At 39.7% G+C, this 17223-nt stretch overlaps 1 protein-coding gene across 1 annotated transcript in view; it reads right to left on the bottom strand.

The window, feature by feature from the left end:
- The window catches only part of LOC123249137 (sodium-coupled monocarboxylate transporter 1-like), a 54680-nt gene extending 39850 nt beyond the window's left edge, over positions 1-14830 (bottom strand). The window contains 3 exon segments of the mRNA XM_044678124.1: positions 2631-2682; positions 8208-8273; positions 14480-14830. Coding sequence (XP_044534059.1) covers positions 2631-2682; positions 8208-8273; positions 14480-14830 — 469 coding nt within the window.
- Between the last annotated feature and the right edge of the window lie 2393 nt (positions 14831-17223).

Here is a 17223-nt window from a genome sequence, read left to right as displayed (position 1 = left end):
AGGCACAATGGATAGAGTCAGGGCTTAGAGTCAGGAAGACTTGAATTCAAATTTGGATTCATATACTTACTAGCTACCTGACACTGGGCAAACCATTTAACCTCAGTTTCCTCAATTGTAAAATAGGGATAATAATTGCATCTACTTTTCAGTAGGGGATCGAGTATAATAATATTTGTAAAGCATTTAGCACAGTGTAATTGCACTTGGTAGGTAGAGTATACTTATTCACTGCCTCCTCCCCCCCTTAAGATTTAATTTAAGGTTAATGATTTAATTTAATTTGATTCCATGGAAAGAGTAAGGCACTCAGAATAAATACCTTAGACTGAAAAAAAAAAACAAAGAATTCTTACCTTCTGTCTTAGAATCAATACTTAGTACAGACAGAAGAGAAGTAAGGGCTAGGCAACTGGAGTGAAGTGACTTTCCTAGGATCTCACAGTTAGGAAGTGTTTGAGGTCAGATTTGAACCCAGGACCCCTCATCTCCACTAAGCCATCTACCTGCCCCCAAGTACTAGATGTTTTAAAAGATGAAAGTTAATGTACCTAGATTTTCATTTCCTAAACTGAAACTAAAGTTTTTAGCCACATTTGGAAGCAAATGAATAATTTATGAAGATTGCTTTTCATGGCCAATAGGTCCATTCATGAAATGGTAAATAAACCAATGTCACTTTGTAACAGTGTTAGAGTTCCAAAAGATCCTGAGACTTCTAGATAGAATGGCTGATATTAGAGGTACAGTCTTAGGATTATTCCAAAGTACATCCCAAGCATGTGATGACTAAGTATTATTATATCTGTTGTAAAAAATCAGGAAAGTTCAAGTTCCATTAGTCCCATAATTCCAAGAGTGTATTATCAGCACTGAGAGTTAACCATCTCCATATCATCATGTCTATTATTAAGAAAAGGTCAGAGATTAGGCACTGGCTCATTTTGGAGATAGGAGCACAATGCAAACTTCCTGAATTCCAAACATGAAATCCACTAGCCCATTGTTCATTTCACAAAGCATTTTCCTTCAGAATTTAGGTTTTTTTATGAGATAACAAAAGATGTCATCCTTTGCAACCACATTTCTATCAAAAGTTTGAGACTTCTATGACCTTTTTCTTTCCCAATAAATTATCCCAAGGCTGGGGATGATGGTTCATCCCCAGCTGTAATCCTGGGTACTTAGTTTACAGAGAAGATCTAGGCCACCAGATCTCCTGAGCTTGAGAATTCTAAGCTTCAGTGGGCTAAACCAATTAAGTCTCTAAACTGATTTCAGCATTAATATAATGAGAAGAGTGGAGACACCAGGATGCCTAATGAGGCTCAAATGGACCCAGGTCAGAAAGGAAGCAGGTCAAAATGATCCTCCCATATCAGTCACAGGGAGATCAAGTCCAAGGTAGATAGTCCTTGCACAGTACTTAGGACATAGTAAGTACTTAGGAAATGTTTGTTGGCTTGACTCACCCTTGCAGAAGCTGATCTAAAATAGTCATTATAATTTTTATTTATTTTTTCTTAAACCCTTACCTTCTGTCTTGGAGCCAATACCATGTATTGACTCCAAGGCAGAAGAGTGGTAAGGGTAGGCAATGGGGGTCAAGTGACTTGCCCAGGGTCACACAGCTGAGAAGTGTCTGAGGTCACATTTGAACCTAGGACCTCCTATCTCTAGGTCTGGCTCTCAATCCACTGAGCCACCCAGCTGTCCCCTATAATTTTTAAAAAACTCTTACCTTCTGTTTTAGTACCAGTTCTAAGACAGAAGAGTGGTAAGGGGCTAGCCAATCAAGAGTTAAGTGACTTGCCTAGGGTCATACTGCTAGGCAGTACTTAAGACTATATTTGAACCCAGGTCTTCCTAATTCCAGGCCTGGTGCCATTGTAATATTTTTAAGGTGGGAAAATAAAAAAAAAAATGAAATGAAATGAAAAGCTTGCTAGTTGAAAAAAATTAAAGACAAATGGGAAAAGTGCTCATAAGAAAAGAGAAGGAAGTAGAGCAAAAAGTATAGATAAGCAGGGCAGTTTTAAAAGTAATGTGTAGAATTTACTTCTTGACCTTTTTGCTTAAAAAAAAACAACAAATGAATATATGCTCTTTCTTTACAAAAGGATATAAATTTGAGGTTTGTGATTTCTTATGGAATCTTTGAGCTCAAAGATTCTCAGATTTTGTAAAGCTTTGTTCCCACATAGGAGCTGCTTTATATTCCTGTGTAAGAGGAGGAAATATTTCCCCCATCTCTCTCACAAAATGGATAGGAGGTCATTTTGTGAACTGGAAAAAAAAAGCCTGAATGGTTGGGGTGGCGGGGGCAATCATAGGAACTGAGTTCAAATCTTGACTGAGCCACTTACTGAGATGCTGGGCAAGTTACTTAATACCTCTGGACCTCAGTTTCCTTAACTGTAAAATGAAAGGTTGATTTAGCTGACTTCTAAGGTTTCTTCTAGTACCTGAACCTTTATCTTATGCCAAGATTCTTGATTCCATGAAGGTCACCAAAAACTCATCTCCATTATGGTATTCCATTAACCCATCCTCCCTCTTATCTCTCAAAAGATGACTGCTCTCATCCAAATATAAGCACAAGTAGCATTGTTGACTGTTTAAAATTTTACCTTGATTCAAAGCAAGAGCTGGAGCATAAATAACAATTCCAGTATACAGAATCTAGAAAAAGAAAGCCAGAGTATGAACATGGAAACAATATAGTTTAAAGGTATATACATTTTATTATTAAAGTCAACTTATTGTGCAAATTCACTGGTAGCTCTCTTTCTATTATTGAACTGTATTTTATGCATAAGGAAAGATGTCCACTCCTTCCTGTGTCCTTCAGGACACCTGGTTTCATCTCTGGAACAAGTGGGCTTACTGTATGGAACCAACCAATCATTAATTTTCATGCCTTTGCTAACTATATGTTTACTCAGCTTCAAAAATTAAATTATAAATATGTACATATTTATCGATAATTGATAAATGAACAAACACTGCAACTCCTTTTACCCAAATGTTTTTATTTGCTCTTCCTGGGTGATCTTGTCTTCCCCATCAGCTTCCTAAGAATCTTTCACATTTCTCTTACTCTGGTTCTTCTACCTGAGTCAGGACCAGTTGAGAGGGGCCTTGCTGTCTCCTCCTGCCTTTCAACTTTATTTATTGTTGTCCGGCAACTACTTTCCTATTCTCTATCGATTCCCTTCTATTGCATTTAGAAATTGTAATTTAAAATAACAATAAAAATCAATAATTTATTTATTTATGATAACCCAAATGTATTATATTATTGTTATGTATAAAAATGAAAATAAATGGTCACTTAAAATATTAATAATAATGCCTAGCATCTATATAGCACTCTGTGATTTGCAAAGTACTTTATACATACTTATTCATATTTCTATTTACAATCATGTTCTCCATATGTGGATATATATATTTCAAATGGTTCTGGTTAAAAGCTGCCAACTCTAAACACTACCCCTCTTGTAATGGCATTATTGTTACTATTTATGTATATATTTCAATCCCTACCAGACTATAGACTTGATGAGGGGAGGCACCAGGTTGTATTCTTCTTTGTATTTAATAGAGTGTCTTGCACACAATTAGGGACTCAATAATATTGTTGAATAGTTAAGGAGTCTCCAGGAATGGACCATACCTCCTTCATCCAGTGTTGAATTCTGGGCATCACATTTCAGCAAAAACATTGACAAACCAGAGTGCATGGGGGGGGGGCAGAGGGGAGGGACAGCAAGAATTGGGAGGGCACTGGAGATCATGCCCTTCCAGCTGATCAAAGGGCCAGGGGATATTTAGTCTAGAGAAGAGAAATTGGGTGGCCCTTCGAGTGAAGGTAATACAGAAGCCAACATAGCTAAAAGTATCTGAAGGGCTCTTAGGGAAAATGGGGCTGAACTTGCTCTTTTTCAGTCCAGAGAAATGAACTAGAAAAAAAAAGGGTAAAAGAGTATCAGAGTGGTAGAATTTGTCTAACAATTGGAGCTGTCCAACAGTGGAACAAGCTTCCAAGGAAATGATTTCCCCATGGTTGGAGATCTTCACGTGGAGGCTGGACGATCATAGGATTATGGACACAGAGCTACTGGGGGATCAGTCTCCTCCTGACCCCTTCATTTTACACATGAGAGTTCCCATTCCCACACTGCCACCTGGAGATGATTAAAGGGGAGAGCTACTCAGCTAAGGGATGGACTCAATAGCCACTGAAGTCTTTTCCAGTTCTGGTATACTCTACCTGTATTCTTTTCATTTAGCAGGACTTCATACAGATGTTTCCATATTTCTAGATATTCTTCATTTTTGTCTTTATAGGAACATCTTGCACTTACTGATACAGTATTGTGTGTTTGACTATATCCTACTCGATAAAGCACAGCTTTTATTTCTCTTAATGGAACTGTTTCCTAACAACTTAGTTCCATTTTTTAACCCTCACCTTCCATCTTAGAATCAGTACCATGAATTGGTTCTAAGGCAGAAGAGTGGTAAGGGCTGGACAGTGGGGGTCAAGTGATTTGCTCAGGATCATACAGCTAGGCAGTGTCTGAATTCAGATTTGAACCCAGGATCTCCTATCTCTAAGCCTGGCTCTCAGTCCATTGGGTCACCTAGATGCCCCCTTGGCATCATTTTTAATGACAAAATTGCATATCCATGTCTGCAGCATGAAGATAGAGGGGTGTGTTGTGTGGTGTGTGTGTGTGTGTGTGTGTGTGTGTGTGTGTGTGTGTGTATGAGAAAGAAACAGAGAAGCAGAGAGACAGAGACAAAGAGAGATAGAAACAGAGATAAAGTCTTAAGTATGTCCAGGAATTTTCTTTGGGGGAAGTAAGAGCCCCTCATTCTTAATCAGTCACTTCTCTGAGCATTTCTTTCTTTCTTTTTTTTTTTTTAAACTCTTACCTTCTGTCTTAGAATCAATACTGTATATTAGCTCTAAGGCAGAAAGGGCTAGGCAAATAGGGTTAAGTGACTTGCCCAGGGTCACACAGCTAGGAAGTATCTGAGGTTAGATTTGAACTGAGGACTTCCCATCTCTAGGCCAGGCTTTCTGTCTAATGAGCCATGTAGCTACCCCTTGGCATTATTTTTAAAGACAAAATTGCATTCCCAGGGCTGCATCATGAAAGTAGGGGTGTATGTGTGTGTGAGAGAGAAACAAAGAGAGCCATAAACAGAGATAAAGTCATATGTATGTTCAGAAATTCTCTTGGTGGTTAGGGGAGGGGAACCCATCATTCCTAATCAATCACTTCTCTGAGCATTTCATTTTTAAAAATTAGAAACCTTTCCCTTCCATCTTAGAATTAATACTTTAATTAATTAGTTAATAATAACAATAAAGTATTGGTTCCAAGGCAGAAGAGGGGTCAAGGCTAGGCAATGGGGTTAAGTGACTTGTCCAGAGTCACACAGCTAAGAATTGTCTGAGGTCAGATTTGAACTCAGGACCTCTATCTCTAGACATGGTTCTCTATCCACTGAGCCACCCAGCTGCCCCTTGTTCTGAGTATTTCTAAGAATAACATAGGGATGAACTGGCAGGATAAGTGGGAATTAGCTACCTACAATAGCTACAGACTTGGGTTCAGTAGCTCAAGGCAAGTAGCAAGACCAGCTCCCCTTTTCTTCCCCTCTATTCCAGTGCTCCCTCCTGGAGAACCAGGGTACAAGTTTGGCTCCGGCAACAGTCACATCACCATGGCAAAGGTCTACATGGCTTTTGATTGTCAAAACAGAACAGTTAATTCCAAACAAGGAAGAAAAGCCCTCTTGCTCCTTTGCGCTGATTTACTCCTCAAAGACTGACTTTGTTATGCCCAAATCCTTCTCCACAATGGAGAAAATGGTGAACTGGATGAGTCAATGGAGGATTCTTGTGACAGCACACTGTGGCATCAGTTAAGTCCAAGTACTTCAGGTAACAATTAGCATCCCTGGCTGCACAGTGACCTATTTTCCAAGCTCTTGGCTCCAGGCAGAGTCAACTTCCCTGGCACATTCCTGGATTCCTGGATTGTTCTTTAGGAAACTCTTGACTTTGAAGAAGTGCTCACCAGTATGTGGTTTTATGGCTTCCCAATTTCATTGTTGATTTGCAGTTGAGTAAGCATTTGGGAACTTTTTTAAGGACCTAATAAATTTTTTGGAAAGCTATGTTTGACACATACATGTATGACCTTCAAGGCATCAGGCAAAAACAACAAACCTCTGTACAAGGATTGGTTGTGGTTGTGGTTTTAATTCTTCTTTCTGAACTTAAATCTCACCATGTCATCCCAATGAATAGAGAAGTGGCACTGGGAGTCAAGAGAGATGAATCTGAATTTCATAGTACCTGTACAACCCTGGGCAAGTCTCTAAACCTCAATGTCCTCATCTGTCATAATTTACAGTATTTAAAAGAATTTTTTGAAGTGAAAGTGTAAAAGAAAGGATGTTAGTTTTAGGGTCAGAGGATCTGGATTCAAATCCTGACTCCAGAACTTTAGTATAGTTTATCTAATTTCTCCAAACCGCTTTCTTTTCCTCAAGTGTAAAATGAGGAAACTGAACAAGAAGATTTATAAGGCACCCTTTTAGCTTTAGATTCATAATCTTCTGACCATATGGTATTAGGCTCTGGATCAGGGGTCAGGAAAATGTAGGTTTAAATATTCCCTCTGTCATTTACCAGCTTTAGGAAGGTTACTACCCTTCTCTAGGCCTCAGTTTTCTCATCCATCAAAATTAGAAAGTTGAACTCCATAGCATCTAAGGCTGCCACCAGTTCCAAATCTATGTTGATAAGATGCTATTAGTCAAGCTACTATCTGGTTCTGCAGTGGCGATTGCAGTTCCCACAATGGGAGTCCCCCTTGTAGAACACATCACAACCCAGATCCTTTGTATATTCACCACCCACTAGCTGAACCTCTCAGGGATGTACTGAGGAAAGTGCTTTGAGGGACAGCTAGGTGGCACAGTAGATAGAATCTGAAGTCTGGAGTCCGGAAGACCGAGGTTCAAATCTGACCTCAGACATTTCCTAGTTGTGTGTTCCTGAGCAAGTCACTTAACCCCCATTTTCTTAGCCCTTGCCCTTCTGTCTTAAAACTGTTACTAAGATAAAAAGTGTTATAAAAATTAAAATTTAAAGTGAAAGTATTTTGCAGTTCTTAAAATACTATAGGTAGGAGAGTTATCAGTAATTTTTGAGTATTTTTATTTGTCTAACAATTTTTTTATTTCTCCCCAATTACATGTAAAAACAACTATTAACATTTGTATTTATTTTATTTTGAATTCCAAATTCTCTCCCTCCCCTTCCTCCTCTCTGAGATGGAAAGCAATCTGAAATCTATTTCTTTTTAATATACTAGAGTAGTTTGCCATTTCCCTCTCCAGCTCATTTCACAGATGGGGAACTGAGTCAAAGAGGACCAAGTAACTTGCCTAGAGTCACATAACTAGAAAGTGTCTGAGGTTGGATTTGAACTCAGAAAGATGAGTTTTCCTAATTGTAGGCCCAGTGCTCTATCCATTGACCATTTAGCTAGCTGCCCCTGAAACAGTTTTGATAAGTGAAGTCTTGAGCATTTTCAACAAATTCTTCAAATATTTTTACCATCTGAATTAGGTCATTAGTATCAATTTTTTAAATTTGAGAAATTGGAGCCAAATAGATATTACCCACACTAAGTGAACCATACAACTTTTGCAGATCAGGACTATAGCTCAATCTAAATAATCATGTTTGTTAATAATAATTATTATTGTTTTCACAATAAATAATAACAATTATAACCAGTACATAAGTATTATTTTAAGGTTTGCAACACACTTTATAAATATTTTCTCATTTTATCCTCACAACAACCTAGAAGGTAGATGCTATTATCATCCTGAGGAAACTGAGGCACATAGAGGCTAAGTGAGTTAAACAATACCACAAAGCTAGTGTCTGAGGACCAATTAGGACTCAGAAAGCCACAGAATCTCTGTTCTCAATACTCTGCAATAACAGGAACTTCCTTGTCCTCATTTTTTTTCTTTCCTGTTCACTTAGATCTTTTATAAATACATTTAGAAGCTCCTTAATAAACAAGATGCCCAGTTTTCATAGTTATTTTACCAAAATACTTTAGATTCAAAAGTATAAAAAAGTACATTGGAGAACTACTTACCGTTTGAACAATGAATAGAATAGTTCCACAGAGGCGAACGTGTTTATTAAAACGAAGCTCTAAATACTTTTAAAAAATCAAAAAGAAGGTAAAATAGTTAGTAGTCATGACCAATACTTCCCACCTTAGAAAATTTTAGATTTAGAGCTGCAAGGTCTCCAGAAAGTCAAATAGTCCAGCACCCTTCAGAAGAGTTCAAATGCTTTGCAGGATCCCTAAGTGAATAAATTCCTCATAGAGTCCTTGACAACACTCTAGGAATCCTGAGATCCACTAATAAAGGAAGAAACTCTCATAGATGGTCAGGTTGATCTCACAGACTCCAACACTACAATATGGGACCATAGAAACAAGACAGCTAGGAAGGCAGGTAGGTGGTGTAGTAGAGCTCCAGGTCTTGAGTCCAGAGGACTTGGGTTCAGATTTGACTTCAGATATTTCCTGTGTGACCCTGGGCAAGACACTTAACCCCCATTTCCTTAGCCCTTGACCTTCTGTCTTAGAGAAGAAGAAGAAAGAAAGAAAGAAAGAAAGAAAGAAAGAAAGAAAGAAAGAAAGAAAGAAAGAAAGAAAGAAAGAAAGAAAGAATAGGAAAGGAAGGGAGGGAGGAAGGGAGGAAGGAAGGAAGGAAAGAAAGAAAAGGGCTGAAAATTAGAGGAACTGAGTTAAATGGGACCTTGTTCCTTTTTTTTTTTTTGGTCTGTATGACATTGACAAGGCCTACCTAAAAGACTGCTTGACCTAAATAAGGGCAAATACCTTTATGTCATCTATGTTATTCCCCTATCCTCAAGAAGATAGAGGATGTGCTGATATTCTAATAGAAGACCCCTTTTCCTAAAGCCAAGCCCCTTAAAGATGCCCTTAAGGTACTTCTAACACTTTAAGATCTTTCCATTTAGAAACTTTGTTACAACATTTTGGGAGAGAATCTCTTTAAAGGACCTTTTCTCTATAACTAAATCCCTCTATAAGAGACAGACTCATTTCTTAAGAGTCATGTCCCTGATGTCTCTTTGGGTAGAGAAAAAAAAAACAGGGATATACATCGATATAAAAATTATTTTTCCCTCCTAATAATCCCGTGGAGTAGGTGCTAGAAGTATTATTCTTCCCCATTTTTCAGATGAGGAAACTGAGGCTTAGAGACAATAAGTGCTCTGACCATAAGTTACACAATGCGTAAATATCAGTCAGTATCTGAAGGCTAGTTGTCATATCTGCTCTATTTTTTCTACTTAAGCCATACTGCCATTCTTGTGGAATCTTGAACTCTGAAGACAAAAAAAGTAAGTATACTTTCCAAAATGATGTTTACCATCTAGTGTTAGGTAAAAGAAGGGAAATAATTTCAGAGAGACATGAAATCTAACTAAGCAAGAAAGTTAAGGCTAGAATATTTATACTCCCAAATGAGCAATCAGTTTTTTACCTTCCATGAAAAGAAAGTCTCAGAAAAATGTTAGTCTAAGGGTTTTTAACCTGGGATTTTGGAACTTTTTTATTTTTCAAATTGAGAACCATATTTCAATATAATTGTTTTCCTCGGTAATGCTGTATATTTTATTTTATTCATTTATGGACATTGTTCTGAGAGAGGATCCACAGACTTCATCAACCTTCCAAAGGAGTTGATGCCATGAAAAAAGATTAAGAACTCCTCCGTTAATGTTAATGCTTCCTCCATGGTCTCTTCACTGACATGCTCCTAAACATACCTTTTCTCCCTTGCCTTTGACCACTTTCTTTCCTTGCATAGCTGCTCAACTCAGAGAAATGACTGAATGAGCATGAGAATAATCCAGGAATTTTGCTCATATTTCTCTAGGCTCATCCCTGTCTACTTAATGGGTAGTATTTATACTCTAAGATGGTCTATCCTACATGAGGAAACTCCTAAGGTCCATCCCAAAGCAACTTCTAGAATAGGTGACTATATATATATATATATATTTAAACACTTACCTTCCATCATGGAGTTAATACTGTGTATTGGCTCCAAGGCAGAAGAGTGGTAAGGGTAGGCAATGGGGGTCAAGTGACTTGCCCAGGGTCACACAGCTGGGAAGTGGCTGAGGTCAGATTTGAACCCAGGACCTCCTGTCTCTAGGCCTGGCTCTCATTCCACTGAGCTACCCAGCTGCCCCAGGTGACTTATTTTACAGATTTTTTAAATGACATTCTTCAATCAAATTCATTCCAACAAGCATTCACAATGTGAGAGGCAACAATATATAGATCAGACTTATTTGGGAAGACTTGGGATCAGTTTCTCCCTCTGAAACAGTGTGAACCTGGGCAATTCACTTAACCTTACTCCTCTAGACAACTCTCTAAAACAGCAATTCTCAAAGTATGATTGAGAGCTTCCTGGGAGTACCAACACCCCATCAGGGTCAGGGGATCTATGGGGCTAAAACAATTTTCCTAATAATAATATGAAGCTGTTTTCATTTCTAAAATGGTAACCATCAATAGTAGTTCAGTTTGATGGCACAGAGGTCTAGGCCTGGAATCAAGACTCATTTTCCTGAGGGGGCAGCTGGGTGGCTCAGTGGATAGAGCCAGGCCTAGCGATAAGAGGTTCTAGGTTCAAATCTAGTCTCATTCACTGCCTAGCTGTCTGACCCTGGTTAAGTCACTTGACCCCCATGGCCTAGCCCTTACTGCTTTTCTGCCTTAGAATTGATACTAAGAAAAAAGGTGGTATATATTTATGTGGCTGTTCAGTGGATAGAGAGCCAGGCCTGGAGATGGGAGGTCCTGAATTCAAATGTGGCCTCAGACAGTTCCTAACTGTGTGATCCTGGGAAAGTTACTTAACCCCAACACTTAATTGCTTTGCCCCAACTGCACTTCTGCCTTGGAATCAATACTTTGCATCAATTCTAAGAAAGAAGGTAAGGGAAAGGGAAGGGGAGAATAAGAGAGTCCTGAATCTTCTGACAAACAAAAGGTCTTAATCTGGGAACTATTAACTTAATGTGGTTTGTTTCAACATTTAGATAACCATATTTCAACATAATTGGCTTCCTTAACCTTGCATGTTTTCTTTAATGCATATAAAAGCAATGTTCTGAGAAGGATCCATCAGGTTCATTAAACTGTAAAAGGAGTACATGATACCAAAAATGTGAAGAACCCCTGGTCTGAGTGTAACACACTGATGTGCAATGTTAGAGGGAGTTTTCTTACCAGGCATTCCCTTTACCAATAAAATTAGAGAAGGAGGTGGCTCCCACACCTCCATAGAAGAAACAATTGTTCACGGCACTGCCCTAAATATGGGAGATGCATAGATTAAAAAAAATAGTCCCTTCTGACAGTCTGTAGGAGGATATAGCTAAATATAGTTAAATATAAATGAGATCATTAATATAGTAAAAAAGAGTAGTGGATAATTATGGTCCTGAGTTTGAATCTGAACTCTACTACTTACTGCCTAGTATTTCACCTTTTTTGGGGCCTCAATTTCTCCATCTGTAAAGTGTGGGAATTGGGCAAGATGGCATTTAAGATCCCTTCCAGCTTTAAATCTATGATCCTAAGTAATAATGAGATAATCTGCAAGGAGGTTGGCACAGGAAGTTGAGGAGTGGGGAGCAGTGGGAGAGAAAAGGCACCAACAGTGGGGATGATCAGGATAGGCTCCCAGGAAAAGACTTACACCTAAGCTGAGCCATAAAAGACACGATGGGGAAATTGAGGAAGGAAACTAAGTGTGCAAACTTGGATTGGTTCAGAAGAGACCATCAAGGTAGCCCAGCTCCCTCATTTTAGAGAAGAAAACAGTTCCAGTAGGTTACAAAGGCAGTAAGTGATGACAGAATTAGGACCCTTTGACTCAAAATCTAGCCCTTTCCATGGTACCACACTGCCTTCTTGGGAAACTCAACCAATCTCACTATGAAACTGTCCATCAGCTCTGTCAACTGGAGCAAACAGTAATACTAACCAGGAACTGTTGACCCTTGATTGTTATGTTGTATGAGATAGAACACTGTCTGTTGAGTCTTGGAGTATTAATTAACAGATGAGGAAGAGCCAGAGGGGGAGGTGAAGGAGAACCCTGAAGGTATCTCTGTCCTGCTACATATTCAGGATGGTGAACCTTTTACTCTCATGTTTCAAAAACCCTCCAGTTTCATGTTTCATGTTTTCTTTTTAACTTCAGTCCATCCTGATTAAGGATCAACTCTGTGCAATGTCAACAAATTCTTTGAGTATGCAGGGCATTTACCCAGCTAGGACTTGGGAGAGATATAAAATTTAAGAGAAGAGACACTCTAGTCCTTAGAGAGCTCATAGTCCATCATGAGGATATGACAGACAGAAACAATTAAAAAATTTCAATTTCAAGACCGTGGCAACTTTCTGGAAAGTATTTTATGGAATCAACACACACACACACACACACACACACATATATTTACATTGTGTACACTTGTTGCTGTGAATCTCAGGATTGGGCTTAAAAGATGACAGACAGACAAACACACACACACACACACACACACACACACACACACATATCCTGGTGTAGTGAATAAAGAATAAAGAACTACCCAAGAAAACTGAAGTTCAAGTCCCACCTCTGAAAAACACAGTACTGGCCATGAGACCCTAGAAAACTCTCCAAGACTATAAAGATACAGAGAAGGTGTCAGTCTGCAATGGCGAAGGGAATTTTGTATTACAATAAAATCAGAAATCCAATCCTTATTCATCTTCTCTTCCTCTTCTCCTTCCCTCTCTCTGTCTTCTCCCTTTCCCTCTTTTTCTCCCTCTCCTTCCCCTTCTCTCCCCTCCCCTGCTGTCTCTTTTCTCCTCTCTTCCCTCCTCTCTTCCCACCCTGTCTTCCCCCCCCCCCCCCCGTCTTTCTCTTTTTCTCTCTGTCTTTTTCTCTCTTCCCTCGTATATATGTATATTTACATAGATATACACATGAGTATATAATATGGCTATATAGAAATCTATCTACACATAAGTATATAAAATAAATCATGAAGACTAAAATATAGAAATAAGATCAATGTACATTTATTTTATTTTTATATCATATTTGTGACTGGCCATTTCTTTATCCACTAAACCATTCTGTCTCATTCGTGTATGTATGTATGTATGTATGTATGAGTGTTTGTGTGCATGTATGCCATGATTCTATGAAATACTTTAGAGAAAAGTGTCAGGGTCTTGAGCATGTCTTGAGCATTCTGGTCATTTCTGTCTGATATATATACATATATACATGTATATATATGGAGGGGTATGTAAAAATTCATATAGCTAGTCCTAATTACATACATGTGTATCCAGACATGTGATTTCATCAGTGAAAGGAATTCCCAGTGTGAACACTGCCTCTGTCAACAAGCAGATCAGTCAACCATCATTTATAAGTCTTAAAGAGTTGCCCATACCCTGAAAGGTTAGGTTACTTGTCCATGATCACATGGAGGCAAAACTCGAACCCAGGTGTTCCTGACTGCAAGGTCAGCCCTCTCTCCTCTATGGCATGCTCTGTTTCTTCTATACAGGTATGAGGAAAGAGCAGGATGTGATTAATATTAATTTTCAAAGATAACAAAAGGAGAAGAGAAAGAGAGTAAATGCTTTGTGCAGGGACATTTACACAGAGAAAGTTGATTGCCAAGATGGGGGTTGGCATGACTGCTTTACATCTTACCTGGGAAGAGGATCCAGGAACATACCTCAGGCCAAAGCTCGGCTCTCTTGGTTCCTAGCCCCATTTTTTTTGTCCCCTCTCACTGCTTTGGGCTAGTAACATTATTTTTGTAGCCCACACTCTCGCCTTGATTGGGGGGATAGTGTCCCTGGAGCAAAGGTTCCAATTTCAGGAGGAGGAGGGACCTGCAAAGCTCAGTAAATTAACAAAAAGGCATTGAAATCCTTCCACCTCTCTACTTCCCAATGAGCCAAAGAGGTTGAAAAGCGAAAGAGAATTAAATCAGCAGGTCCCTGCATCTTTACAGTGCTCCCAAGAAACGTTTGGGGAGAGCCGGGATTTCATAAATGGGGAGGAAGTTATGTTATAGCGGAAAGAACTCTGGATTTGGAAGGAGAGGATTTAGCACTTAAATGAACCTCTTCTGGGACCCACTGGGAGGGAAAGGTTGCGCCAGATGACCCCTAAGTTCTTTTCCACCTCTAAGTCTATAATCCTACGATCCCAGATTGAATACTGTCTGGTCTGCCCAAGCTAAAACCCAGCAGGAGACCTCGGTGGCCAGAGGCGGGTGTCCCCTTACCTCGTAGGTGCTGGTAATTTCCAGCTTGTAAAAGACTGGCAGGAAGATCTCGGCGCTGAGAATGACCACTAAGGCGTAAGTGAAGGCAAAGATGGTGAATATGGCCCCAAAGCGATAGACCTCCGAGGGAGTCCCAAGGACCGTGACCGCAGACATGAAGCTGGCGGTGAGGGACAACGCCACAGGCACGGCGGTCATCTTCCGGCCTCCCATTAGGAAGTCCTTGGAGGTCTGCTGGCCACCCCCAGCGAAGGCATAGTAAACGCCGATGGCAGCAGAGATGAGCAGCATCCCGGCGAATACCAAGTAGTCCCACACCACGAAAGTCCCGATTTCCCGCGGCGCGCTCATGGCTGCGCTGTCCAAACTTCTCTCCAAATACCTGAGACAGCCCGAGTCCGGGAAGCTGCTGGCGGTAAGGGAGAGTGACAGAAGCGCCCTCCTGGCAACCAGCAGGACCAACGAAGCCTTTTCAGAAGCGTCCTGAGTTGCCCCTTGCTTGGCCCGGGGCGGGCTGAGATGGCAGCGGGATGCTCCTGGAGCTGTTCACCCTGAACCCGGGCTTGGAAGTGCGGGAATGTGGCAGCAAATGATTCGGGAGTTGGGGGAAGACTACGTTGCGAGACTCTCTCAGCTTGCCAGACTGGGAGGTTCAAAGCCAGGCTGGATCCTAGAGACTTGAATGCCCTGCACCTGACTGGGACTGGCGGTCACGGCGAGTAGTAGTCCCGTGTCCTGTCCTCGAACCTTGGTCACTGAACCAGCAGGAAGTAGTAGCTTTGGTCACCCCATGGAGAAGGGCGGATGCAAATTTAAATGAGAGGGAGAGGCAGAAGGAGGATGTAGATCCAAGTCTATCTCTGAAACTCCCTACGTTTACGGGAAGATAAGCCAAGGGATTTTTCTCTTAAGAGAGTTCTCTAATTGGTTGGAGGCTTGCAGCAAGAATTAGTAGATGGGCAGAGTTTACCTTCTACATTTCTCAGTGATAAAAAAAAGAAAAGAAAAGAAAAGAAAAGACTTGTCTGCTATTGGAACTACAAATCTGTGATCTTGATGATAATAATTATGTCGTGTATTCATGTATGTACATGGAGACAAGTGAAGGCAATTGAAAATCAAATAGGAGATAGCCATACTCGGTAACAAATAGACTTCAGTGTTGCAATGATTTAGGTGACAAGTGTTTCTACAGTGTGACTAATGCCACAGTCATAAAAGCTCCAAGCCTCATTTCATATGATTGCCAGGAAGTTGGTTTTCTTCTAAGAAAGAGGCTCATCTTCTGAAAGAGGCATTCCTTTGGGGTTAGTCTTTTTCCTAACCTCCTTGGGCCTCAGTTTCCCATTTTGAAAAATAAGGGGGAAAGGATACACCAGGTACCAGTAGCTAGGCAATTCATAAGATCAGGCACTGGCCTGAGAATGAAGACCTAAATTCAAATCCCACTTTAGATGTTCACTGACTGACATTGGATGGGTACGTTACTTAACATCTATCTGCCTCAGATTTCTAAAATGAGAAAATATTTGTAAAATGTATTACAAGCTTTTTTAAAACACCATATAAATGCTTGCTATTATTATTATTATTTCTCAGTTCCCTTTTTACTCTCAGTGATTTGACTGTTTTTCACCTTCTATATTTGGTAAATACAACAAACTTTAAATTTGTTTATTTGTTTGTTACATTAAAATATCCTGTTAACTCCCTCCCTCCCTTTCTTTCCCCATTAGCAAATAAAAATATTTTAAAAAGAACTATTTAAAGAAATAGGGAAATCATTTGACAAAAAGATATGTGTAGAGGGGGCATCTGGGTAGCTCAGTGGATTGAGAGCCAGGCCTAGAGACAGGAGGTCCTAGGTTCAAATCCGGCCTCAAACACTTCCCAGCTGTGTGACCCTGGGCAAGTCACTTGACCCCCATTGCCCACCCTTACCACTCTTCCACCTAGGAGCAATACACAGAAGTTAAAGGGTTTAAAAAAAAAAGAAAAAGATATATGTATATAAAATTCTTTCTATCTATCCATCTAGTTTTCTATATCTATCACCTATTTTTATTAATCAGTTCTTTTTCTGGAAGTGGACATGTACAATTTATTCTTCAAACAATACTGCTGTTACATATAATGTTCTCTTGGTTCTGTTTGTTTCACCTTCATAATTTCATGTATGTCTTTCTACGTTTTTCCAAAATTAACCTACTTGTCATTTCTTACTATATAGTAGTATTATTCCCTCATATAGAAATCAATAGGAAGGCATTTGTTTGCCCAGACAGCATTTGAACAGTTCTTTCATATTTTATTTTATTAACTTATTTGTCCGTTACATCAAAATTGCCAGGCATCACCTCCCTCCCTCTCCCCCCACATTAGACATTACTCATTTGATAATATGTAGCTGTAAACTATGCCTTACGTGTTTCTATTTATCAATTCATTCGTGAATGTTTAGAAATTATTCTTCAAAAACGAATTCTGTAGTTGTATATATTGCTCTCTTGATTCTACTTGTTTTACTTTTCATAATTCTGGGTAGGTTTTTCCATTTAAAAATTAACCTGGGGGCAGCTGGGTAGCTCAGTGGATTGAGAGCCAGGCCTAGAGACGTGAGGTCTTAGGTTCAAATCCGGCCTCAGACACTTCCCAGCTGTGTGACCCTGGGCAAGTCACTTGACCCCCATTGCCCACCCTTACCACTCTTCCACCTATGAGCCAATACACAGAAGTTAAGGGTT

The sequence above is a fragment of the Gracilinanus agilis genome, chromosome 5, assembly GCF_016433145.1.
Source record: "Gracilinanus agilis isolate LMUSP501 chromosome 5, AgileGrace, whole genome shotgun sequence".
NCBI classification, from domain to species: Eukaryota; Metazoa; Chordata; class Mammalia; order Didelphimorphia; family Didelphidae; genus Gracilinanus; species Gracilinanus agilis.
This window is presented reverse-complemented; position numbering and strand designations above follow the sequence as displayed.